This window comes from Gobius niger (assembly GCF_951799975.1).
Source record: "Gobius niger genome assembly, chromosome: 20".
NCBI classification, from domain to species: Eukaryota; Metazoa; Chordata; class Actinopteri; order Gobiiformes; family Gobiidae; genus Gobius; species Gobius niger.
This window is the reverse complement of record NC_136871.1, coordinates 27,297,323-27,324,453: the sequence shown is the minus strand read 5'-3', so window position 1 is coordinate 27,324,453 and position 27,131 is coordinate 27,297,323. Positions and strand designations below refer to the sequence as shown.

General features: G+C 43.5%; 1 protein-coding gene across 1 annotated transcript; it reads left to right on the top strand.

The window, feature by feature from the left end:
• LOC306979343 (G-protein coupled receptor 22) lies at window positions 1–26,535 on the top strand. The gene is made up of 2 exons (XM_079578234.1): window positions 1–491; window positions 23,365–26,535. Exon 2 carries the CDS (start codon window positions 23,479–23,481, stop codon window positions 25,120–25,122), a length of 1,644 nt encoding a protein of 547 aa, XP_079434360.1. The 5' UTR covers window positions 1–491; window positions 23,365–23,478; the 3' UTR covers window positions 25,123–26,535.
• Window positions 26,536–27,131: the final 596 nt, after the last annotated feature.

Sequence of the window (27,131 nt, the reverse complement as noted above, 5' to 3'; positions counted from 1 at the left end):
CCAGCTCCCCTTCCTCCCCTCCTTCCCTCCTGTGCGCTCTGCTCTGCTCTGCGCTCCCCCTCTCTCTCCCTCCTCCACACTCTCTCCATCCTCCACCGGTGCAGCCTGGATCAGAAGGCGGTTAGCGCAGAATCACGCGAGGAAAAGTGGACAAGTGTAGCGCGTGTTGAATGGGAATTATCTCCAAAGAAACAACGGCCATCACGGCGGTTCTTTTAAGGGAAAGTAAAGCCAATTCTGCTGCTGCTGCTGCTGGTGCCGCCGCTCTGCTCCGCCGAGCGCTCTCTGCAGCCCCGTTTGGAGGGCTTCCCCCCTCCCGCTGCAATATTTATGACAAACACTCGCAAATTATTCTGGTCACGTTTTTGGCTGACAGCCGGCTGTCCTGGAGCGCGCTGGAGTGGATCTGCGTCCAGTGTGCAGGTGATAGCGCAGCGCATTGACACCTGCGGTACTGTAGGATGAGAAGGGAATTCCCACTCAGCAAACTGGTAAGTTGAACGCACGGGACGCTGCTTTTCATGGCAACGATTTGGACACCACGCGCGGGCGATTTCTCGGCGCGCGTGATGCATGGTGCAAAGTAGCAGCATAGCGCACATGGAAACGGGACCTGTGCCTTTGAAGGAAACGGCCGCTCGGCTCGTGGGGGGGGGCAGACCAAAGAAAACAGCACATTGGCACAGCAGCAGCGTCCCGAATCAGCCTCGGCGTCCCGGGTGAAATCCAAATCTGTTATGCGTAGCCTATTTGATTATTGTATGCGGTGAACCGAATGGCATCCTGTCAAAGAAGAGGGTCGACTCTTGCGTTTGGACTTGTGCTTGTATGTCTCTGCTTTTAAAAAGGGAACACTAGTAACTCCAGTCGAGGCTTCTTCAGATCACACGGACTGGATAATGCCTGTACATCTAATTGACTATTAATGATTTGGCGAAGAGGCTTTAAATGCGCTTTGGCTGATGGGTAAAAAAATGTGCAGGTAATTGGTTCAGTGAAGCCAATGCTCCACAGTGCGGGGTTTACCTGAGTGCGTAAACGGAGCTCGACAAAGTTGCACGGATGCTCACAGGCATGTTTAAACGACCACACGTGATGCCTCCTGGACGTCACGTAAGGCACATGGGTACAGTAAAAACACATGGGAAATGGATTGATGGCCATCTCCAGTGACACAAAAACAGAAGGCTGCGTGATAGGCTACAGCAAAATCCTACAGGACACTCGGGGCACAATTTGAACATGTTTAACAGGAACAATGGGCCTTTGTTTTGCCATTTTTCAAAAAACATCTGGCACAATATTCTCATTTCAGTGGTGACAAATGATGGTTCGCAGCTCTTCCTCTCTTTTTGGGTGGCAGGTTTGAAACACAAAATGATTATGGCGTGGAAGTGAATGGGACTCTTTCGAATGTTGTTGCTGAGCGCTTAGCTGTTCACCCTCTCTGCAAGATTGTATTGCACTAATGTTTCTGAGGAAAACTGCTATAAGAATATGTGGGAATGTAAAATGAGTCCCATTTGGGCAGAGTGGCAAATGAGACACTGGCTCCTCTTAAGGGCCATAGTTGTGGTCAACAGCCAACGCAGGGGCCCCGCATTTAAGAGGTCACTTCTGCTGCTCTCACAAAACCGTGCTACATCTCAAGTCAAACTCATTTTTGTTCCATCCCTTTTATAGAAGCATTTTCTCTTTGTGCACAAAAAAACAGCATTTGGACGTTGTGCACAGTTCTGGTCGCTAAACAGCAGCAGAAGAAACTCTAATACTATGCAGATTTGACATCTCCCCAAAACAACGTGAAAGAGTTTTTCTTTTCTTTCTATATTTTTAAAGGTTGAACTTTTGGCTTTGATTGACAGGCCCTGGAGAACTGTGAGACTCATTGCTGCTACGTCCATCCCGCCGTTTTAAAAACAGACCTTGTAGGAGGAGCAAGATGTGCCCTGTTAATTCCACACACCCCATGGGCCAATTGCCACGGGGCGGAGTGGCCACTGTTTATCTCCTGTATAATATGTCTATGGTTTCATTACAAATCTGATCACAGCAGCGAGAAGTAGCTTCTGAAGATAGAAGCGGAAGAGCCCTACACAAACATGTTGCTGCTCCTTGAATTCAGTTCAAAGTTAAAATCCAAGAATAATAATAACACTTGATGGTTCCTGTAATGCGCTTTTGACACTGTATCCACTCATCTTCCACCTGAGCTTCTTGAGAATGTCCCATCCGCCCGGTCCATGTACTCCGTTGCTGTAGCAGCGTTAGCTGGTCCTTGGTGCTCACGGTAAGCACACAGCCTCAGGAACAACTAATGTTTATTTTATGAAAGTGCACCAAAATATACTTTGTCTCCACCGTGCAAGGCGGTCCCAGCGCAATAATAGAAAAAGTGGGAGCGGAGAAAATGAAAGAAGGTAAAGGCGAGGTGTTGTTACTGAGGATATTACGGAAAAGTGGAAGAATAAACGTTGGACAGCATTTAATTGAATTACGCAACATGGTGTAAGTGGGCCCTTTTTGAGAGACAGGAATCGGCTCCAGCTTTAAGTCTTCAGAAGCATAGTTCTGCCCTGATCACTTTATTAACATATTCCCATCCCCCGTCACTCTGGTGTTCATATCCTGCTCCAAAGATCCCCGTCTAATGATGACTTCTGCTGTGTGTGAGAGTGGGGCACCTGATGTTGTTTGCACCGTTGCTCTCAGTAAATTGGACCGCCGACCCGGTCTGTTACATGGAGGGGGCTTGTTACTCTCCTCACACCAACATGACAGGGGAGAAAATGAAATTATTGCTGCAGTCATTCTGCCTGAGCTCAAGCTGTCGTACATGTGCTGTCGTGTCATTCATTTAAACAGTGCTACAGATGCCTGACAGAGGAACATTTGTAAATTGTTTTTACAGCTGTGGAATACTAAAGCTGGGACTTTATCAAATGTTTAATTAGCATCTGTACACTCTACTCCTTGCCCACTTAAGTATTATTTATTTGGAGCTGCCACAAGACATGCACACACACAGACTTTAACTTTTAGCGTGGAGTCCTTAATGTACTCCCATCGCCTGTACATTTACATGTACAACATTTAATATATTTTTATATGATTATTTTTATCTTTGTCTCACCGCATTTATCTTTTTGAGATCAATTGGGACCAAATTATCTAGCCAGTCTAAACACAAACAAGGCCTTTGCAAAAGCTGAGACTAATGTTGATCCTCATACAAGTTAGTGTCGTTGTTTTCTGCTTGTTTTTGCTTGGTCTGACATTTCTTTCAGTTCCGAGGTAAAAGGATGTTTTGGCTTGTTGTACCTTCCCCCCAAACCAACTGGATAGGCCCTCTACTGTGGGAGGAAATGTATCCATGTATGTGGATACTTTGGAATTTCTCACATTTCTGCCTAAATTGGTCATAAAATGTGGTCTGATCTTCATTAAAATCATAAGAATGGATAAACAGTGTCTGATTAAACTAATACCACCCAAACAATGACATGTTGTCATATTTTTAATAGGCCATAACATGTAAACATTCACAAGACAGGGAGGGGAAAAGTAAGTGAACCCAGTAATCTTGCTGAGCTGCAACAGTTTTGTAAAGAGGAACGGACTATTCAACTTTGGGTTAATCAGTCCACAGCATATTTTTCCAGTAGTGCTGTGGAGCATCCAAGCGCTCTTTCACAAACCAAAGTTGAATATTTTGGGAGGAACACACAACGTCATGTGTGGAGGAAAAATGGAACCGCACATCAACATCAGAACCTTATCTTGACTGTGAAGTCTGGAGCAGGAGAATCATGGCCTGGACAACGTGACATCAATAGAAAAATGAATTCACAAGTTTATCCATATATTTTGCTGAAAAGCCTGAGACATTCACAACAGTGTGGAATAAATAAGTGATGCCTTGCATTAAATAGCTTTAAAACTGCTGCAGTTCAGCGAGATTCCTGGGTTCACTTACTTTTTCCTCCTTGCCCTGTGTATGTTTACATGTTATGGCCAATAAAAATATGATAAAATGGAAATGTTTGGGTGGTGTTAGTTTAGGCAGACACTGTTTACTCATTCTTATGATTTCGATGAAGATCAGAGCATATTTTATGACCAATTTAGGCAGAAATGTGAGGAATTCCAAAGCGTTCACATACATTTTCCTCCCACTGTATATAATAGATTTGACAGCATGTAGTTGTATGCAAAGAGCCTCTGTTTATGTCACACGCTAAGCAACTGGCTAATACCATCTGCCCTCATATTAGGCCAATTAAACCTGACAGTGGTACATGCCCCCCTAACAACATTTGAGAGGCTGCTGGTCACATGTTTCCAAAGCAGGCTTAATTGATCAACGTTAAGGGGACTTTCTATCAACCAGATTATAGGCTAGCCCATTCCCCGTCACTGCTGCTGTGTAAAATCAAAGGCAACACAGAGCAGTTCTCCATTCCCTGCCCTAATATAGTAAGTAGGGATTCCTGGAAATGCGCGGGACATTGAGAGGTGAAGCCAATCGTAGAGGGAGATAGAGGAGATGATTGTGGAAATGAAAGGCAGCGGCTGGGAGCTCGGGATCGAAACATAAATCAGTGGGAGAGCAGAAAGCGGCGAGCACGTCCAAACAGAGCGTCAGCCCGGACACGAACAAGAGGAACACTAGACGGGGACTCTATCAAACCGCTCTGACGATGAGTGTGATTTACGAACTGTGTATTTCTACTATTACTGTAAAGTGTCTGCCGTGTAGTGATTAATTCAGCTACCGTGAATCAAATAATATCCCCATCTTGATTATGTTTTGTACTATGGGCTTTATACATGATACACAAAGGAGCAAGCCGGCTTTTATGGGGAACTGCTCAGCGTTCATTAGAGCCTGTTCAATGTATTTTTCAAAGAGACATTTAGGTGAGTTCAGAGTCTAGTTAGAAGTAATAAATAAATGTGAGCTACAGATATTTGGAGATTTTAGTTTAGACAAGCAGTAGCATGTAAATCTGATTTGGTTAACTGTCTGCTTTTTGTGGGGTCGGATACACAACAGATGGCCACTAAATATGTTAATCACGGAGAAACCACAGAAAGGTCTTGAAAAAGGCATACTATACCTCACCATACTTTGATATAGGGCAGAGGTCTTATTGGGGGCCAAAAATATACTATCGGGAGTGTATTGCCGGGGTCCATAAACAAAAGCTCCAGTGAAAAATGTTTTGATTGGGAAAATACTATTGCGGAAACTTTTTTCAATAAATGAATAATAACGAGCCTGACGGGACTGCAGCCTTGGCTTACACTTGTATTGCACTTTACTATTATATTTATTGTAGCCACAGCCGCCCAGGGGCAGACTGTCCATTTGCCATGTCATTATAATGTGTTGTTTATGTCCTGATTGCTTCTTATGTCAGTGCCCTCTACTGGACACGTGTGGAATTATTTCCTTTATTTAAGCTGCCCCCTAGTGGCCGGAGTGAGCTTTCTGGTTATTTCTTTAAGAATTCATAACTCCACACAGGAATGTGCTAGAGACGTACTTTGTTTTTGACCTACTCAGGAATTTGTGCTCTACAAGTCAAGGGCCGGATTGAATCATCTCGCGGGCCGAATATTTCCCACGGGCCGCCTGTTGGAGACCCCTGATATAGGGACTGCTCTTACCATTCATTTGTATGGGGAAGTACGTATTTGTATGAACAGAGTCTATGCACTGATCACTTGTTTTAATTCTCAGAACAAAAAGTGCACTTAGCTGTTGCTCAGTAAACTTTGTATTATTATTAGCTGCTACACAAGTTCATTGATGAATATTTGGTTCACACTTCTGAACGAAAAAGAACAAACACCCTTTGAGGTATCGTCTTTCCGCCACTCACGGCTCTATGTCACTGGAGGCTACGTTGCCACGACTGCAGGACTCACAGTTTGTGGTCAACAACATCGCCACTTCTTGAGACCTCTTCCTTCATACTTTTTGCGCGTCATCCCGCCATTTTGAAACAAGACTTAACTGCCTTTTGCGTGTGTTGTTTTCCTCTGCCCGAGCCTCCTTCAGTGATTATAGCGGGGCACTACAGATGCCTGCAGTCATGCCCTCTCTACTTGGCCAATAACGGCCTGTCTGCAGGAGATAAATGGCATTAATTCAGCTCTAATTGCCTTCTACAGTGGAATAGCTTAATCATTTTAACCTGGCTCAGGCCTTTTCCAGGAGATAATGTTTTCTACTCTTCAGCTCTTATTCAGACAGCGGTGTCACTTATCCAACCACTTCACCTTTCACCTTTTGTATTTGAGGCATGAGATTCGTGTACTTTCTACTTAAGTGGATCAAGGCTATGAAGAGGCTGATTGTAGCATTGCCCTCAGATTGCTCCAGTACAAAGAGTCCTCTTGTGCCGTGGTTTAGATGGTCTCCCTGATGCGACCTACTCCATTTGTCCAAGTTTGGGAATAGCATAAAAAGTACTGTCTACTTTTACTTTTGCGGTCCACTTTATTGCATTCGTATCAAACTTGCTCCTCTGCACCCTCAGTGCTACTTTAAGAGTCTAGAACAGGTCTAGCACCAGATCCATGATCCAGAGTACATGACCACGAAGGCGGATTAGCCTGTTGTGCACGTTGGGCTAACTGGATGAATCTTCCAAACACATAGAGAAGCAAATGCAATACTGAAAGGCCCCCATGATTGGGGAATTGAATCTGTGAGCAAGAGCCGGGTGGACACGCACATCCAAAGTTGGCTGAGTAGTGTGCAAGAGTAAGAAGCAACCAATGAAAAAATGATGATAACTCTGCACAGCTGGCAGGAATTGAATCTGTGTCCTTCATTCGGTATGGCAAAGCGCTACTGACCTTCTTGTAGATATCAAAGCATTTTTTTTGCTGGACAGCTTGTTTCATATAGCTGAAGTTTCGTTTTCCTTGTCCGGTAAAAACATGTTCAATGTGTTCTTGAATGCTGTGCCTTCTCTGTTAGACATTAACATATCAGTAGGTTTACTTAAATACGCTTTGAGCACTCCATAAAGTCATCTAGAAATAAGGAAGGTTTGCACATTTTAAGTAAATTAAGATATTGCTTCTTAAAGCAGTACTAAGTAACTTGTTTACCTTAATAAATTGTTTTGGTAGTCCCTCTGGGGTAATGCAAGTGTTAATGGGATGATTGGGGGTCTTTCATCTCCCCCTGGTGTCTCTGGCCAGAAAACCACAATTGCAACTTTGCTGCCTCTGGGTCGGAGCCACCAATACAGACTAATAGAATCACGAAGAAGAAGCTAACAGGCTAACGGGCAAAGCTAGCTGCGGGCGAGCGCCACTTTAGCAGTACATACAGCCAAGTTTGAGTGAAAAAAATAATAATAATAATAATCCCCACAGTGTAATTGGATGTACAATATCCCTCTCTCTCTTTGTCTTTTCTGTCAGTGTAGTATTTACTCTCACGGACAATTAATGAATAAAAAAAACTTAGCATCCTACGACACCTGTAGTGGCGCTTATGGCCTCTAGGGGCATGAGTTACTTAGTACTGCGTTAATCTAAGTGAAAATTACGTGTCTCATGAACAGTTTTCTTAAGTTACTCAAATTGGGGGTACATCTACTTATTTCAAGCAAATGTTTCTTATTTCTAGATCTTTGTTTTTTTGCATTGAGGGCTATATGCCTGTTAACAAGAGAGTTCACTCGTTTATGGTTCGCCAAAGTGAAATTGCCTAAATCTGAGTTATCAGATGGTCATGTCACGCTTGTTGGACTGTGTGACATATGATATCATATGGAGTGTTTGCAATGATAAGAAGTTTGTGTTTACATCAGTTCATTTTGCCATCTAAAAGTCTTCTTAAAGGCCTTCTCAGTAGAAAACTTGCCATAATCCCTAAAAGAATTTGTCCATCTAACAATGTAGTACATTCAGTGGCATATACTGTATTTGCATAAAACCAAACTTTTGCTCCAATCCACCAGAGATTTTATACAGCGACGTAACCTGCTTTTACGGGTCAAGCGACTCTCAGAAGCCGGAGAAAGAGCGGAGCGCTTTATCAGTGGAGCAGCTGCCTGTCTGATAGCACAAAGGCCAGCGCTCAAGTGACCAGCCACACTCAGGATCTTGACTATTTATTCCCACCTGCTCCTCCACATTGGCATTTGAGGCCACTTCAGCACGTTTACTCCTCATGATCGCAAAGAAATACGTACCTCTAATCACGGCCAATCACTCTGAGAGCACCTGAAGCTTTGTAGGAGTTGCATAAGCGTTGGGATATACAATGTGATATTATTTTTTATTGTGTTAGCAAAATCACGGAGAATCACCGCCATTCTCTGCCGTCTTCATCAAAAAGGAATGGATATTCAAGTAGCCCGGGCTATTCACTTCGGCGTATTGATTTCAACTTGTCTACGAAGATTGCGCTCTTGATTAAGCGTTCATTGGATGCACAAGTGGTGGGTAAAGTGGCAGTGAACTGCATAAAAGCCGTATACTTACAAGTTAAAACTGACTGAAATTACAATCAAGAACTGAAATTACAATCAAGAACTTAGATTTATGCTTGGATTTTTTTTTTAAACATTGAATCATTTGCTGTTAAAAAAAATAAAAAATAGAAAAAAACTTTTCCATCTCAAGCAAAGTTGTTCACCAGAGCATGTTTGTGAAGCGCTTTGGTGGTCATCTTATAGCAACAAGGTTTGTGGTTCAGTTTAATTTCGGACTGTCATTGTTTGGGAGAGACACTTCACCCATGAGAACGTGGAGTGTGAGTAAGTAACCAGATGTTGGTCTGAGAGGATGAGATTATCAGTTTGGATACCATCCTTGTTTATCTATTTATTGGTTCATTTGGTAGGGACAGTGCATGTTAATGAACACACCACACTGGATTGTAGCCTTGGGCTTGTTGGCTGTTCGGCCCAGCTCAAACAGAACCGTGCAAAATCTGTTTACTTTATCGTAATAAGACGTCGTTCACTGTTACAGCCAAACAGCTCTGGGTCAAAACTTTAGGTCTGCTGATCCCCAACTACGGTGGTATAGTCTACAGATCGGCTTCACAAACATTGCTTCACAAACTTCATGTCATACATCACTCTGCAATCCAGTTTGTCACAGGTGATACCGCACTCATCACTGTGACCTATTCTCGCTGCTGAAATGGGCTTCCCCCCATATTCGCAGGCAAACTCATTGGTTGCTGATAATTTACAAATCTTTAATTGGTTGATTGGTTTACTCCGCTTCCTGTTTGCTTGCGTATGTTCCGCTGTAGAAATGAAGTTGATTCGGACTCTTACCAGACTCAATGGCTGGTACAGCTTGGAAAGCGCATGGAATTATTATCATAGCATGTCAACTTCCTCAGGTGACGACTGTTTCCTGCATAGAAATCATAGAAATGCCTTTTGCCATCTGAGCCTGTTCCTATTTTGTGTACATTTGGATCATTCTAAACTAAGGTGAAGGTATGTTTTGTCCTTTTCATGGCATTTATAAATCTCTGTGAGGATTGAATGCTGCTTCATCTTTTACCTTTGGTTTCTTGTCTGTGTTTTACTCCTATGGAAAGCCCGCCATGTACGAGACAGATAATACTTACAACATATTAATAATTTTCCATAGGATGTAAATACTGTGTTTATAACTGTAGCTGTTTTAGCCATTTTAGCCTTGAAGCTAGAGGCTAACAGTAATTGATGCTTATTTACGTTTTCTTCTGTTTTGTTTTATTTTTAATTTGCGATAAATGTTGACGGGAATGAGGCCTATAGTTTTTACCTTACACTGGCCAACAGGACAACACATACAGCGTCCCCTCTCAGGACTCTCAATCTCACTGGTTAAATAAAGTAAAATAAAAATAATAGTAAAATAAAAACATGCCCCAAGCCTATTGTTGTTATGAAGATAATTAAGTTAAAGGGACTATACAAAGTTTAAATGTTAAAATTGTGTATTTTCCTCCCCTACATGTTCCAGCCATGTCCTAATGTGTAGAATGAGCCCAGATCTGTTCACCACAACTGCCTCTAAAATCCTGCACTGTCACGCAAAAAGCTGTTACTTCGGGTCTGAAGTGCCGTCATGCACGAGGCACGAGCTTGACATAGAGACTGCAGTTACGCATATGACCTGAGGTGGCAGTAGTGAGTATAAAATGGCCAACTTGCATCTAGTCTCTTTAATGCTGAACATGTAATCTAGTCAATACCACACAAAAAAAATTGTGTTGATTGACGTTTTGAGCCTTTAGCCATGTTGTGTGTGGAAGCTCTCAGTTGTCCGACAGTTTTCTACTGCAGCAAAGGTTTTTGAAATGGTTAACTGGGTTGTTTTGAGTGGGTTGGGTTGAGTTTGGGATGTTTGGTCTCTCATCTGAGAATTTTCTTTACACTCATCTGTCGACATCAAGCTAATTTTCCATCGCAACAACCTGTAGCTTTTCACCCTAAGCCAATTTTAAAAGCTTACAAATTGAGCCATAACCACATAAGTGACCCTACAAGCCTTGGTTTCACCTCACCTCAGAACAATAGCTCAGCTTACAGACCGGAGAATGAACAGATGAGCGTGGGGAAGCTTCACTCAAACAATCCAATCCAGTTGACGACTTTGAAAACCTTTCAGTCATATTGTTCCCTCACTAAAACAATCTACAACCGTCGCCTTTCACTTGCTGCGGTCATGAGGACGAGAAATGTATTTGGTCTGTTGAAACACACACGAAATGTCAAAGTTATGTCCAGTAGTAGAGTAAAAATATGACATAATATACTGCCATTTGAACTAATATTCCCCTTTGCCGTAGCATAGTCCTAAACGATTGCAGAAGCCCGTAGAAATTGATGGCAGTAGCTGTCAGTGCATTATGACTCCCAGAGGAGCCGTCATAGACACGCTGCCTCCCTCTCCACTGCAGTTTCCCATAGATTACAGGCCGCTGTGCTAATTAATATGCCCACTTTAGAGCGGCTCCCCCGGTGATGCTCTGCCTTCAGCCCTGTCAGGAGTGTGTCTTTAAAAAGGACATGTGCAATGGACTGCAATGAGTTGAGTTTGTATTTTTCATTGGTCAAAAAAGACTGAGCGCATACACAGCCAAAAGCCAAAGGACCGACTCTTGGAAAGATAACCTGCAACTGCTATGAAAATTAGACACGACTGCCAGGAAAAGAAGCAGCACGCAAGAATAATTTCCGCTTCATGGAGAGATGGAGGCACAACAAACCCATTTCGAAGCTTACTTTACAAAAGGTCCAGTAATATCCTTCTTCAGTCAGTGTTTTTTTACTAGTTCTGGAGGGGAAAAGCAGCTAGTTTTATACTGAACTCAAAGAAGGCTGGACTGTTCTTGTACTGCATGGCCTGTATTAGTGCATAAAGGTTTCCTGTTTCCGCCAACAAGTGCCACAGTATCCAACAGTGTGTGTGCTCTCGAACTTACTATTATTGCATCATAATAGTAAGAAGTCAAAACACAGCTTGATCCGAGAAGGCACATGTGAAGGGGATATCGGCGAGACTGTGTTACATTTAAAAAGAAGGCTAAGAGAGAGAGGCAGAGACAGAGAGAGAAATCGAACTACTGGGACTATTTAGAAGAGAGAAGGAAAAGAAAGAGAGGACAAAGACAAAGAAGATAATATACAGGCTAAGAGTTGTGTCCTTTTTAGAAGATATAGTGAAATGGAGAGAAGAGAAGAGAGAGAGTAAGACCTACAGTTGAGAAAGGCGATGGATGCCGAGAGTCCCAGACTTTTGACGCATACATTTATTACAAATCCTTCCAATCACATCACGACTTCTCACTGCACATAGCACTCCCGCCCCACTCTCCACACTCCCTCAAACGCCCCCAGCTCTCCCACTAATGCTGTGCTGCTCCGTTTTTTCCAAAAGCACTCTGCGGTCCGTCCATCCTGAGTTCCTCCTGTTCAACTACACGCCCATTTTGGCCTGGTTCAGGATGGCCAGTAATTCATCACCTTGGCCCATAGACAAGCCGCTTTTTTGGTCAACCGCTCCATTCAAACCCTCGGGAGGGCGAGGTGAGGTGAGGGAAGGACATCCACAAGTGTTCCAGTGCTTCAGAAGAAGAAGAAGAAGAGGCAGAGAGAGAAGAAAGGCCTGTTGAAGTAAGATGAATTGGGAGAGGGAGAGAGAACAGGATAGAGATAGGTAGACAGAGCGGGAGATGGATGGTGGCTGTGAGCGGGGGAGCAAACATACCTCTCTGGTGCTCTCACAAGTCAGTCATCTGCACAACTCTGCGCCCTTAACCATCCATCACCGCATCTCCTTCACCCTTGCTTCTTCCATGTCCACATCTCCCTCCTACATCCACCTCTGCTTAGCCTTTGAATCCAGCGCCAAAGACTGCGCCCCCCCCCCCCCCCTATAAGCGAACAATATGTCACTTGGGCTGAGATCGTGATCCATCTCGGTTGCGGCGGTTTGAATCAGTTGTATGGAGAGACGCTGGGAGCACGTTGCGGAGATGTGTGGGCCGGCGATGAGCGGAGGGTGGCCACGTGGGCGGGAGTCGGAGCGATGGATTACATTTGGACTGTGCGGAGGAGATAGCGTCTACTACAAAGATGGGCCAATCGTGTTAGCGTATTAGCAGCGTTGATTTACACGTAATTAAACAGGCAATCTGCGGTGTGGATTATGTTTGTAGGTTTGTAAGTTCAAGGGGGTCTGGCGGTGATATGTGAGTGTTGTGATCCAATGTAGAATGCTGTCTCTGAAGATGGTGGTTTGAGTTAAAGTAATGGGTTTAGTTAGCGTCTATCGGCATCTTAACAGCTTTTTTAAGAAGCCCATCAGAAAACTCGAGAACTAAATTGCTCAGAGGGGCGCATCTTGATAAATAACGTTTCAGGAATAAGAGGTTGAAAACTGCTTTAACGTGTCATTTTTTTGTGCCAAAACCTTTCATTCTTGGTTTCTTCTCTGCTCGACTGCTGTTTCTAAGTTCAACAGTCCAGAAGCCTTTCGAAACAGCCGATTCGGTCACGAACGTCTCATCACTACTTTTCAATGTTTGTAGAGATCTAAATTGCAGCGTTAGCATGTTTGGAGACAGCATATTGCTGTTTGCAAGAAATATTTCAATGCCAGAACACCTGAAGACTTTGCACTTTGCTAATTGCAACCATTTCAAATTGCTGTTTTAGTCTATGTGGACTGCAGATTTCCAATTATCCAGGTTTAAGGCAGGCATAAAGAATATAGTAGACAGCTTGTTGGAATATTGGTCTCGTGCTTCTATACTGGGCCAATTAGTTCTTTCTTTCCATTTGTCTATAAGGGCTTAAGGAAGACAGCTAACAACTTTATGGTATAGTTGCTACAGCACAGCCATCTTAAACCCTGGGCAAAGATGAAATTACTTTCAGCAGTTGCCAACATTGAGTGGATGCTGAGTGAAGGCTGTACATTTAAGGAGAAAGTTAATTCATCAGAGTATGAGTTTGTGATTTCCCCCAAGACACCAGTGTTTTCCAAAGACATGTGTTGTGACTATGGTGGCACCATTGACAGTAAAATTAGGAAACAAAGTACCAGCCAGGCCCTTCCCGGCTTAGCTTCAGAGATCTGATGGGATCGGGCAGAGTAAAGGTTAATGTTAGTGATATAGTGTGCTAGAGAGTAGAGACCAGTTCTGTGATTTAAAATGTTCTGATCACAGTGCGTTCTTTAAATCCATGCCAAGCTCAACAGTAACTTAAGCATGAACTGCTGAACTAATACAAGAATCACCCGAGGGCGGAGGGCCTAACTGCAGAAGTCAGGTCAGGTACATCCTTATGGAAACTGGAATTTTGTTGTTTTCCAAGGACATTACCATTATGAAAATAATTGCAGCTCACTAAAACTCACTAAAACGTGCAGCCCTAGTAGGCGCCCAAACGACATCGCCACCGTGTGAAAACCCCGGTATGCGCCTGAAATCACCTGTAATCCCTTTAGCGCAGTGTGTCCGCCTTGGCTTGGCTGGGGCTGAGGTGTTGTCAGTCCCGCTGCGCTGCTTGTGTCTTTGGCCCCTCTCCTGGCTGGTTTTGCTGGTTTCCTGGACACGTGCCAGAAACGCCGCTAGCTGCCCGGCTGGAGGCCGCGCACTCTTCACGCTGACGGGAGAATCGAGTGGTAAAATTAAGCCTCTGATCGATGGTCTCGCTGCAGATATTAAGAGCACCAGTATGAGGCAGGGATGAGTCAGCACACTGCAGTCATAGCCGTCTCCTTCGTGTCACCTTTGTTTATCCTTTTTGCATTGGCTTGCACGTGTTAGCGTATGGTGCTATAGGGCTGCGTTGTTACTGAAAAAGAACAACATACAGTTAGCTCGAGCGGTGTGCTGGACCAAAACGTAGGCTATAAACAAGTTTTTAAACAAATGTGACAGTAATGTTGATTTATTTTAAGGTATAATGTCGGGAGATTTGTCTTGTATTTTCCCCATCCGTCAGTATTGGAGGATTCCCTTACTGTGATGTGCAGGGTTGGGGTTTATTCAACTTTTAAAAGCTTTTTAAAAGGGCGCTCCATGCCATTTCGAAATGCAGGCCAACACTCTGAAAGGACTTCGTTATAAAGCATTAAATAGTATCATGACATGTCCACTTTAAAAGCTACTAAAGAAACCCCAAAATTGCCATTTATATAGTTGCTTGGACAGTTACTGAAAATCCAATATTTTCCTAATATTGTGCCGCTCTCGGGGAAATAAATCAAAATTCACCAGCAGAGTCCGGCCCTCCATTCACAAAGCCCTTTTTGTATTGCCTGACAATGCACGCCTTTACAAGCTAAAAAAAATAAATAAGTCTATTGTGGATTAAACAGGGAACAGGGCTCTCAACAGGCAGCAGCCACACAATAGCAAAGGTACAATGCACCAGATTACCTGTAGTATAACATTAAAGCGTCACAATACAGCCCCATTTTCTAACATATCCTCAATAGTAGAGGCGAGATTGAATGCTGGTTCCAAACAACAGACGTGGAGGAATTGGACGAACCCCAGTGGTTCAATTTGAACGCGCTCATAATAACTTTTGCTGCCAGTGAGACGAGCCAACTATCCACTATTGTTTTTGATATTCTCCAGGTCATGAGCCGCGAAATGGCCGCTCACCAAAATAAGCTTTAAAAATCCACCTGTCTATTCGTCACCAAGCAATAACCATTGTATGTGTTTTGTGTTGTGCTCAATTTTTTTTTTTATCGCACAGAAACACCTAAAGACTATATAAGGCATTACTTAAACTGAAAAGAGTACTCAATGAAGATAGACCTTGAAGCTAAAGGCTAATGTTCATTTGATGCTAACAAATGTTAAAATATCATGAATAAATGTACACAACGTTTATAGATACAGACGGCATCGCGTCATAGAAAGGGCCGTGGCTTCACCAAGGGGGAAAATAGAATCTTGTTATTAGTCATTTTCTGGTGGAATATGAACTTATTTACCACACGATTTACACTTAAAGTCAAGTGTAAATCGGGCCCATATGGATATTTTCTCAGCACATTGTTCAATAAGTGAAAAAACAGCAGTCGTAAGTAGCGCAAGCTAGCGATTAGCATTAGCACGATGCTAACAAATTTTCAGTTTTTTTTATGTATTTATGGGCTGTTGAACCACTTTGCTCCTCTCCATGTCTTTGTATCTTTATTTAGTAGAAAACTATATCAATAATTCAGTATTTGTTAAAGTAGTTTTTGAATAGCCTAATTAGAGAAAGTTTAGATTTTTCTCCAAATTGTTTTCCCCCTCAACTGTTTTCAAACATGACCATATATGGGCGAGTCCAGAGATGCCGTCTGTATCTATGTTAGTTTTTCTTTTAAATATAATTTTATTTTTATTTACGTTTAAACATTGACAGGGAGTAGTCTTTACACTACACAGGCAAACAGGAAGTTAGCCTAACCGAATTTGGCTAACAGGCTAAATCTGCAAAGACATGCACAATAGATTGATGAAAACTAGCGTATTTTTGTTTGTGGATGTACAATCAGTGCCCTTTTACAAAAACACCTCTATTTACTATTACTTGTTTGCACATGATCCTGTTCTTTTATGAATTATTACAAACTGATATGCATCAAAAGTGCCTTAGTCCGCTGCAGTTTGCCCACCGTAAAGTGCGAAGAAATGGGGCCGTCAAAGAAGTCAAAGTGGTCACGCAGTGAGAAAAAAAAACACAGCAAAAGTGCAGCTACTAAAAGCCTGGTTGATTACACAGTGCTTCGCAATGTATTTGCCGCACCACTTCTCTCTGGATGTTAGCTGTCATTACCCTCTGAAGTTGCACTATGTTAAAAATACTATAGTTTTAATTACTCTCCCTTGATTAAACAGAGCCGCGTCGCTGCCATTACCCTTAATCATTGTGGCCTGGTATCCACTGAGCCTGTGGAGCCTTGTGTTGATTGCTCTACTTTGATAAACCTTTCCCTTTCCCACAGTCACTTTGTGAGTCAAGTCAAATCACAGCCGTTGCCTTGTCCCACACTATAGCGTCTGCTGAGTCCATTTAGATTTCATTCTGTGGGGGAATATTAAATGTGGTTAAAAAACTAAGGCAGCTGCATTGGAGGAGCACACTGTGTCAAATGCTACTGAAGTGTAAAGCTAAGCAGGCCAGGTCAGTTCAACTTCACAGAAAACATGAGAAAAATGTATCCTGATATCCTGGTTATGATTATTTAAATCCCTGTTTATAAGAGCAACTACAGTATCCTGGATGTTTTTCCACTTGATTTTTCTTCATTATATTGATTTAATTCAAAGGTGACATTAAAATACAGTATACACAACAAAACTACTAAGCCAGTGCAGCTGAATGTAAAGGAGCAGCGATAATAGTAATCTTATGATATGTGCCACTTTAGGCTCCAGGGTTATGCAGGGCTAATGGTAAATACAACAAGGAGCTAAACACTTCAGCAACGTTGCTAACACATAGCTCTTCTGGACAACACAGAGACAAGAACTATCCAAGGAAGCACTCAAGGCTGAGAGCACCATCAAAGCTCCAGTGACAGGTGGGAGAAATGAAAAACAAAAATACCGTGCTGGTTTGTGCGGAGACCCAAAGTGACAGTTTTGTCTGACAACAGCGCTGACAGCCACCGGAGCTATCGCAGAGCAGAAATGTGGTTGTTTTGTAAAGTTTTTACTACAATGATTTGTTAATGTTTACAAAATACAAAGTTTTACACGCCCAGGTTCCAGATACAGTGGCTGTGGGAAAGTCTTGTGTGTTCTTTGTCAGCTGTATGTGCACAATGTTCCCATGACAAATGACCCCAAGAGGGACGATAAAGTTCAATTCATTCTTTCATTTCTGCTCCTGTTGTTTCACATGTGTCAAGGTTAAGGCCCGCAAGATGATTTAATGTGGCCCTTTGAGGAGCATGTCAAAAAAAAAAGTGAGTCTCTAGCCCATTCCTGTGCGGAGTTATAACAAAATAACCAGTTTGCTCACTCCAGCCACAAGGGGGCAGCTTAGATTTAAAAAAGGAAATAATTCCACATGTGTCCAGCAGAGGGCACTGACATAATAAGAGATCAGGATATAAACAGCATATTATAGCCATGTGAATGTAAATGGTCAGTCCCAGGGTGGCAATGGCTACAATAACTTACTGCCATCGAATGTGGAGTGAATGAATAATGACTTTATGTAGCACTTTGAGAAACATGTGACACGGGCTGATGAAGCACATTAAGTGTAAGCTGTTATTTATGAGGCCACAGTCATCTACAATATGCGGCAAAGTGTGCAATGCTACGACAGAAGTGATGAGAAACAACAGTATCTAGTATGGCAATATCTCAGTGCGTGTGTTTACATGCACTGGAGTATCCCATTTCTTAGTCATATCCTGGTTATGACAATATTCCGGATATGATGTTTACGCGTGTCACAGAAACCAGGATACTCAAATCCCTGTTTACATGAGCATCTGCAGTATCCTGGATATCTGGGCCCCAAAGAGGAGTGGGGCTAGTGACAAATGTGGTACGGCGCTAAAGACTTCAGCGATGTTGCTAACATATGACTTTTCCAGACATTTCTCTAAACACAGACAAGAAGGATCCGAGGAAGCACTTGAAACTCTAGAGCTCTGTCACAGCTCCAGCGATAGACGAGAGATGTGTAAAAAAACACTGTGCAGGTTTGTGCAAAGTCCCAAAGTGACAATGTGGTCCAAGAGCAGAGGTGACAGACACTGGAGCTACAGCAGAGCAAAGAAGTGGTTAAGATACAACGTTTCAGAGGCTAAGGTGCCCGATACAATCAAAATGTTTCTGCTCTGACTGATGGAAGTACCTTGTACGCGACTTTCTAGTTCCTTTCTGAGCTCCATCGGTGCTTCGTGGATTTGGTTCTGTTGGAGATTGTGTGCGCTGTCTCAGAAATACAAGTGTTCTATCAACTGAAAACAACTACAATTGTCCGTCATTTACCATGGATTAGGAAATGAAACTCTTTCTGTGAGAGGCCGACTATCTGTAAATATCATATGAAAAGTTAAGCATAATCTACAATTCTACACACTTTAGCCCTTTAGCCCCCTTTACAATGCCTTTGATCACTGCAATGTTGCTGCGAGCTGCTGCTTTTGATAAGAAAGTTTCCTGTGCTGGTGCCATGGTAACAACCCCAGGGGAAAGTCACATTTGACGAACATTTGCACAAACAAACTTGTATTAATCAGTACGCATTCAAATTATTTGTGCCATTCTCCGTTCTCCTTTGTGGAAACGATTGTTAGACGACAACAGCGTGAGATGGATCCTTGTGTTTGTTTATTTATTTCATTCATTTATTTGGACAAGAGTGAACAATTAGCAAGTAACAACATCTATAGCCGGGGGGGTATAATTTGTGATTTCTGTCTGTAGACGGGATACAATACACTACAATACACTAACATTCATTCTGACATTACTCAAAGGTGGTGCATTTGATCAGATCTAAGTGTTTCAGATCTAAGTGTTTGACCCTTGAATGGGTCAAGCACAGAGGGAACATTACCAATATTCTTGTATCAAATGCCACTGATGAAAACTGCATTTGCAAAAGAAGTTCCTGAACAAATGATTTGTCAATAGCTTGTTTGCGCACACTCTTAAAGTATCTATGAGAGAAAACGTTTCTATAATTTAATCCTACTTATTTGTTGTACGTCCAGATCCTTTACTTCCCAGTGCTTTGAAAGAGACAAGTAAACGGCATTGAGCTGTTTACTTAGACTGCAAAAAGAGCGCTTGGCACCGTGGCCCTGGACTCTCACAAAACACGCTCAGGGCCTTCATAAGCATTTAGTTGTTTGTGTAAGTTTGCTTAGTGCGAAGGACAATTGTACAAGGGATTTCTTTGTATACAAACTTAGCAATAATAACTTAATAAATGTAGCTCAGTTGTAATATAAGCATTTATATTGCATTTTTTTAATAATATATGTTCATGGAAAAGCTTGAATCTATAATCCATATATTATTCTGGGAATTGGCCCTGGATACAAGACACTTCACTTACATGGACGTAAAAGGCTTGTAAAAAATGAAATAAATGAATAAATAACAAGGCAATGCTAGCTTTTTAAGTCAAACTACTTCCTGCCAGTAGAGCTTGAAAATCAGTTTTAATTTCTTGCTAGGTTTCGAAAAAAGTTGCCATCTTTTGACTGGTTCTGCCTCGTGGGTCACAGGCTTTGTTCGAGCAAAGCCCTTTTTGTTTTTCCTTTCTCCGAAATCTCGCACATTATTATTTTCTTTTTACTCTAACGTGTGTGAAGTATTTTATCTCCAACTGCTCCTCGCACATAGCCGGGTTACGTAAGTTTCCGATACTAATTTAGTCGCTTCTGCTTACACAGCCTCAGATAAAGCATTGTGGGGCGTTTGATTTCGCCAGTATACCCAGTCATTTCCTTGGCAAATATCAGCAGAGAAACAGACGATGAACTTGTGGTTTCATTTCCATGATTAGGTCAAGTGACTGCGGAGCGCCGTGACTAACGTTGCTCATGTGAACGCGGGGCAGATGTGCGATGCAGAGCCGATATACGGTTTCCTCATGAGCTTGTTTTTTTTGGTCACGGGAGATTTTCATCGGTTCAAAGGTTGTGTCGTTCGTCTGAATGTGAACACTCACTGAAAACCAGATTTGTAAGTCCAGGTTAACACTTCATAAGGGGGCGTAAATACAATCTCACAGTTGGGCCCCAGGTGTCTGAGAGGACAGGGGGGAAGAGTGTTTGTGTGCTCCATAGACTCGGGCCATGTAAAATTGGCAGATCGATGATGCTTTGAATCAATGTTCACCACACGCCAAGCCCCCACAGAAGCCATTAGTGGGTTAAGATACACCACTGACCGGCGCTTCAGCTTGCAGGTTCCTTACAAATGGGGGGGGGAGAAAAAAAAAGACCCCTTTAAACGACTGTGAAATAAAGCCAGCAGACCGGAAGGTGAGAACAAAAGCTGTCAAGGAGGAAAATGCCAGGGTTGACCCGCTGAAGGCCCACCTGTAGCACCTCATTGTTCGGCCTGTCCACACGGATTCAGTCACTTTCAAAAGGCTACGGCTCCACCTAACATTTAAACCAATTCTCACTGGAATAACACCTCGAGACCTGTCATTTTCACTTAGCGGATTTGAAAAGAGGACAACGGAGGCTCTGTGAGTCAATTTGCAAACATTTAACGTTTTGGTTTATTTGTCGTTGTTTTTTCAAAAAGACTTTTACGCACCTTGCCATTTTTTTTTCAAGCGCTTGATATTTTTGTAATTTGCCGAATAGTCCGACAGGGTTATCTCAGCGGAAGATAACACGCAGCCATCTCAGCCTCTTAGTCCTGCCTCAGGGAGAAGAAAAGAGTATTTGATATTTGATATTGCTACATACGCTATTGTCTTCTTGCACCAAGGCTTTGGGGGGACTATCTGTGCATTGAATTGAATTTAAAGTGGATATATCATGCAAAATCGACCCTGTCTAACGTTGTTCCCTCGTCAAAGCCATACCTGGAGTAGTATTTCACAGCACTCACGAAGATTTGAGTTAATCCTCGGAAGAAGCTGTTAAATGTATCTGTTTCTTCTTCTACAGTGTCAGCGCCTCGTTCTGTACTTCCTGATTACAATAGTCATTGTTCAAACCCAAACCCTGTCATGATTGATTTTGAGCCGTTCTGTGCGCGAAGTGTGTTTATCACACAATGCTGGAGCTGCTCACACGTCGCACCTTAAAGTTTTTTTGTTTTTGTTTTATTATTCCGATAGCTGCGAGCAGGAGAGCCCCAGTCAAGATTTCCTCCAGCTCTTTTGCATGCATTTCATTGTTGCTATTTAATAGTGAATAAGAGACGTATTTTCACATTATAAACCTTAAAATATCAAAGCTGAGGCACCCAAAATAAGGTTTTTAAGCTCCATAAACATGATATGTCCACTTAAACTGAATTATGATGATTGAATATGCTACTTACTACACATAGCGATCATAGAAATGCCATCTAAGCCTGTTCCTACAAATGTGTACTGGGAGTTCTGTCCCTGTTCAGATTAATAAGCCAGTCCCTATGTTAAAGCAGTACTGAATAAGTTGTTTACCTTAATGAATCCTTTTGGTAGTCCCTCTGGGGGTAATACAAGTGTTAATGGGGTTATTGGGGGGTCTTTCATCTCTCCCCTGGTGTCTCTGTCCAGAAAGTCACCCTTGCAACTTCCCTGCCTCCGGGTCAGAGGCGCAATACACACAAATGGAATCACGAAGAAGAAGCTAACAGGCTAGCGGGCAAAGATAACTGAGGGCTAACACCAATTAAGCAGTATTTACAGCCAAGTTTGAGTGAAAAAAATGATCTCCATTGTGTCATTGTGTTGTGGCACAATGTAATATCCCTCTCTCCCTTTGTCATTTCTGTCAGCGTAGTATTTACTCTCACGGACAATTAATGAGTTAGTTACTAAGTTCTGCTTTAAAGTATGGCGAGGTGTGTCTGTTTCATGGCATAATATAATAATGGTTCCTCCATCATTAACACAGAATAAGCTGATGTTTAGTGGGCATTTGATGTGTCTTTCACATAATGTTTGACGGCTAAAGGCTACTAAGAGCTATAGGAAAACTGTATTTGTCTTCTTATCATCTTTTTAGTTGTATGCTTGTTGCTTAAACATATACTGGAGATGTGTTTGAGTCATTCCAGCGCCAACAATATGAAGTGCTACGGCGTCTGATTCAGTTTGACATTTACTGCATCTCCTATTCCCCCGGAGCTCCTCCCACATCTCTTCCGCCCAGATCCAAGCTTACATCCTTCAGAGCTTTGTTACTATAAACTAACTCACTGCTGCTCATTTTGACTGAGAACTGACAATGCGCCACGTCAGAGGAGAAGTACAAGGGAATAAGCCATTTAGATCAAATGTACGATCAAGATGTGAAATGATTGTTGAAAATCTGGGAAGAAAAAAGCCCCCCACTTAAAGAACATGAGAGGCACCAAGCTGGTCATTCTACCTTTTAAATGCAAAAGCGCAAAAGCACGACGTATGAAAAACAGAGCAGCTGCAAAAAGGAGCTGCTGTTGCTCTGATAACATTGTTTATGTGCCACTGTCTTCTGCATCATTGATCCATTCGTCTTCATTACGGCTCTCTGTGAGTACTATTAGCGGGTGCCACGCTTGTTCTGGCGATTGCGGTGTTGACATGCACCACAGCATTTCTACCAATGTCCCTGCCATCTCGATATTAGAGCCCTGAACGGACAACCAGATTTGACGGAATTAGTACAGTGGTCTTTAATATACAGTATACACATCTAGACCCTGCTCTTTTGATCATCAGTATTTTTGATCATGGCATTTATGTCATATTGGTTCTCCAATCATTATTTATACTGCTCGCTGCTCTGTTGATGACCCAATTAATTGTTGCATAAGACTTAATTAAATTCCACCCACGCATCGAATGTAATCTAAAATGTGAGAGAAGCCCTTATGCAAACTGCAGATCTTCACACACTATAATAAGGAAAAAACATCTGTGTCGCAATATGAAGCACCAGTGGGCCAGCTGCCATGATGCTGTATTTTTTAGCTCCACAGTCTGCAGGAGGAGTGCGCCAGCCGACACGCGCTCAAAGCTTTGATTCATTCCAGTTTGCTGTGACTCTGAAACTGAATGCAAATATATATATGATATTCTACAACAGCTTACCTTCTTAGAGGTCATGAAAGGTTGACACACTTCTCCTCCCTACAACTTAAGCTTCATGTCTTTATTCTGGTTTGTTTTACAGACTGGACTGATCTGGACTCCATCTCGGTGTTGGTCTCGTCGGAGCCAGGAGGAGAAGAAGCATGAGCTGCTGCTGCTGTGGCTGTTGCTATGTGTGACACAGTGAGGTGGGTCAATGGAGACCGAAGGCTACCGTGACCTCCTGGAGACCAGCGATGGTCAGGGGGTGAGCTCACTGGATGGAGGGGGCGGAGGGGGTGTGGACGAGGCCTGGAGCAGCCCGTACCCTTTGGGCTTCCAGGTGTCGCTGACCACAGTGCTGATGCTGGAGCTGGTGCTGGGCTTCAGCAGTAACCTGACCGTGTTAGTGCTGTACTGCGCTCAGTCCAATCTGGTGGACTCCGTGAGTAACTTGGTCACTGTGAACCTTCACGTGCTGGACATACTGGTCTGCGTGCTGTGCCTGCCCCTCACTGTGGCCGTGCTGCTGCTGCCGGCCAATGGGAGCGGCGTGGGGAGTCTGGCCACTCTGTGCTGCTTCCATGAGGCCTGTGTCACATTCACCAGCGTGGCCACAGCAGTCAATGTGCTGGTCATCAGTTTGGATCGTTATGACATCTCTGTTCGCCCGGCCAGTCGCCTGCTGACCCCGCGCAGAGCATGGCTGTTACTGGCAGCAGTCTGGGCTGTGTCTCTGGCCGTGTTCTTTCTGCCATTCCTCGAGGGAGACTTCTTCTTCGGTGCTGAAGATGAGGAAGATGACCCAGATGACCCTGTGCCTACTGGGCCAGCCCCCTCCCTGTCCACAACTCCCTCTGCTCATCCCTCCTCTCCTCCTCATCAGCTGAGTGCCACGTGGCAGAACCGGACACTGCTGTGTGTGGGAGGGCAGGGCTACTATACAGGCATGTACTACCACCTGTTGCTGCAGGTGCCCTGCTTCTTCGTGGCTGTGGTCGTGATGTTGTTCACCTACTCCAAGATCCTCCAGGCCCTGAACATCCGCATCGGCTCCCACATGATGCGCGGCTCACGCAACAAGGACTCCACCTGCCGGATCCGCTGCAGGAGGCAGAAGAGGCGGGACCTGAGCCTGCCTACAGACGCAGCCTCCTCTAACCAGAACCAGAACGCCTCTCACCCTCCGCTCCTCCCCTCCCCAACCCCTACCCCCACCTCACCCCCCACTCTGTCCTCCATCCCACAGGGCATGTCCGACAGCGGAGCAACAGTCACTACTGTGAGCACTGCTGCCACCACTCCCATCGCCACCACCCCAGCCACTCCGGCCTCCCCCACCCAGGCGTCTGTGTCAGCCCAGACCCACAACACCCCTCTGCCCGCCTCCTCCTTGGGAGTACAGGCCTCTGTGTCGGCCATCATTGCTTTAAGAAGAGCCGTGCGCAGACACAGAGATCGCAGAGAGCGTCAGCGCCGCGTGCTCAAAATGTCCCTCATCATCATATCCACGTTCCTGGGCTGCTGGGCCCCTCTGTCCGCTGTCAACGTGCTCATCCTGTGCATGGGCCCCAGCGATGGCCTGGTGCGACTGCGGCTCTGCTTTTTGGCCATGGCCTATGGAACTACAATATTCCACCCTCTGCTGTACGCTTTCACCAGGCAGAAGCTGCGGCGCGCGCTCAAGACGCGGGTCAAGAAGAGAGTCGTGTCTCTGTTACAGGTGGACCCCGCTCCGAGCGGAGGGACAGTCATTCATAACTCGTGGGTGGAAGGCGGAGGGCAGCGCAAGGCTCGGAAGTCCAGAGTCGAGGCCAGTGATGGGACTGACCGCTGCCTGACGGAGGCGGTGAGAGAGTGAGATCTCTGAGTGAACGTCTGTGAATGGTTGGATGGAACAGATATTAGAATATCCAACTGGACAAAAGGAATAGTGGTTACTGACCAACTGACAGCCATTGAGTTTACAAAGGCCATGAAAGACCTGTGGCCTGAGGCTTTCAGACAGAGACCTGGTAATTAGAGCTATTAAACTTAATACTTACTTATTTACCAGCAGCACTCAATATCTTGCAATGCCTCACAGCACTATGACTGTGGGCCTCGCCATGTGCACCTCTATAACACCAGTATGCTACATTACTGCTGCTGCGTGCACTGTTAACCTGCATGTGCTTCAACCAACGCACAGCTCTACAGGTCAGAAACACTTGCACTTTCAAAGCTACATACGTATATATAAAATACCTACCGCATTCAAACATCTTCTGTGAAAGCACACTGGTACCTACCTGCACAGACTCTCTCAGCGAAATAAACACATTCATGTTTGTTATCCCCCCTGATTTTTCATGCCTGAATTGTTAGTCAATTCGATTAGTATAAATCTGCGTGGTGCTGAATGTTTTACAAATGTGTTTACAAAGATGTTTTAGTCAGTGTCTGGACATATCTTTCAAATAGGACAATAAGTAAAATGCAGATATGTGCAAGATTTCAAGATTCAAAGTTTACAGACTGAAGTAGCAGGACAATGCAAAAAAAAAAGTATATATCAGATTTGATTTAAAACACACCCCATGTTTTTCCTCAAAGGTTTCCAGCATAAGCTACAAGGCATGATACTTTTGTTTTCTAAATGACCATATAAACAACACCTGTAACAGCGGTAACACATGTCTGGTAAATGGGCGGGGGGGGGGGTGCGTGTGTAGACCTGTGCATGTCCGTAAGAGCGCGAGTGCGTGTGAATGTGTGTGGCTGCCTGATGGACAAACGGGAGACACTGAATACCTAAGAAGATGTGCAATAAACTACACAATCACTAAAGCAATGACCCCCTGGATGTGAACAAAGCGAATGTAGAAGAGCTTTTATTGCTGTGGTTTAGAATATAACAAGGGGAGGCCCGAGGGAAGGGGACTTAATCTTCTCATCAAACAACAGGAGGCCCCCGGGCGTAATACGGAAAAATAAAAAAATAAAAAACATACTGCATTAAAGTGTAACTATATGTATATGGAAAGCCACTGTAATATCGCTCTGGATTTATCACTTTACAATGGAAATCAAAGGGCATTTTTATGTGAAATCAAATGGTTTTGGTATGCAGACTGCAGGCAATGGGACAGTGGGGTTTCGCTCGTCAAGTCCTGGACACGTTATACTTCTGAGTGTCTTTCTCTCAGGGCTTCAAGTCTCATTTTGAAATGTGTTGAACCTATTACGACCCCAAATGCAATAAGGTAGGGGCACTGTGTGTACGCTACTTGTTAATGTGTTAATTGCCGAACCAGGACGACCCTTGTTTTATCTGTATTTGGCCACTTCGAAAGGTTTGGGATATTCAAATTCAAACTAAAAAAAAGTACATTGAAAAGAATCCAGTTTGAACACCATTCTGACTGGCGAATATTTGTAAAGATACACAATATAGGACATTTGAGCCAGTTTCCCGACACTTCTGGATTTGGGCTTGTAATCTACACTCACACTTGTGTAATGTATGTTGCAGTAGGCGGAGTCTTTGAATAGATAGAATCACTTTGTATGGACGCACAACCTTTGGGCTATCCTCATCATCGAACCTTTTACACTGATTGTGCAGCAGGAGGAAGGACGTCTCGTGTGTCGATGTACATTTTTCAGGGATGTAAATATGAAGCGTTTTTGGTTTTTGGTCACAATCATCTGCCGGACAGAAAGTTAAGCTATTGTGATGACAAACTCAAAATGAGTTGAAAAGTTGCTGTAAAGAAATACATATAACTGTATTTGTGTTAATACTCTATGTGTGTACACTGTAATGTATATTTCTGACCATGTGAATAGAGAAATATTAGTATTGTATAAGATTTATATCATGTGTTA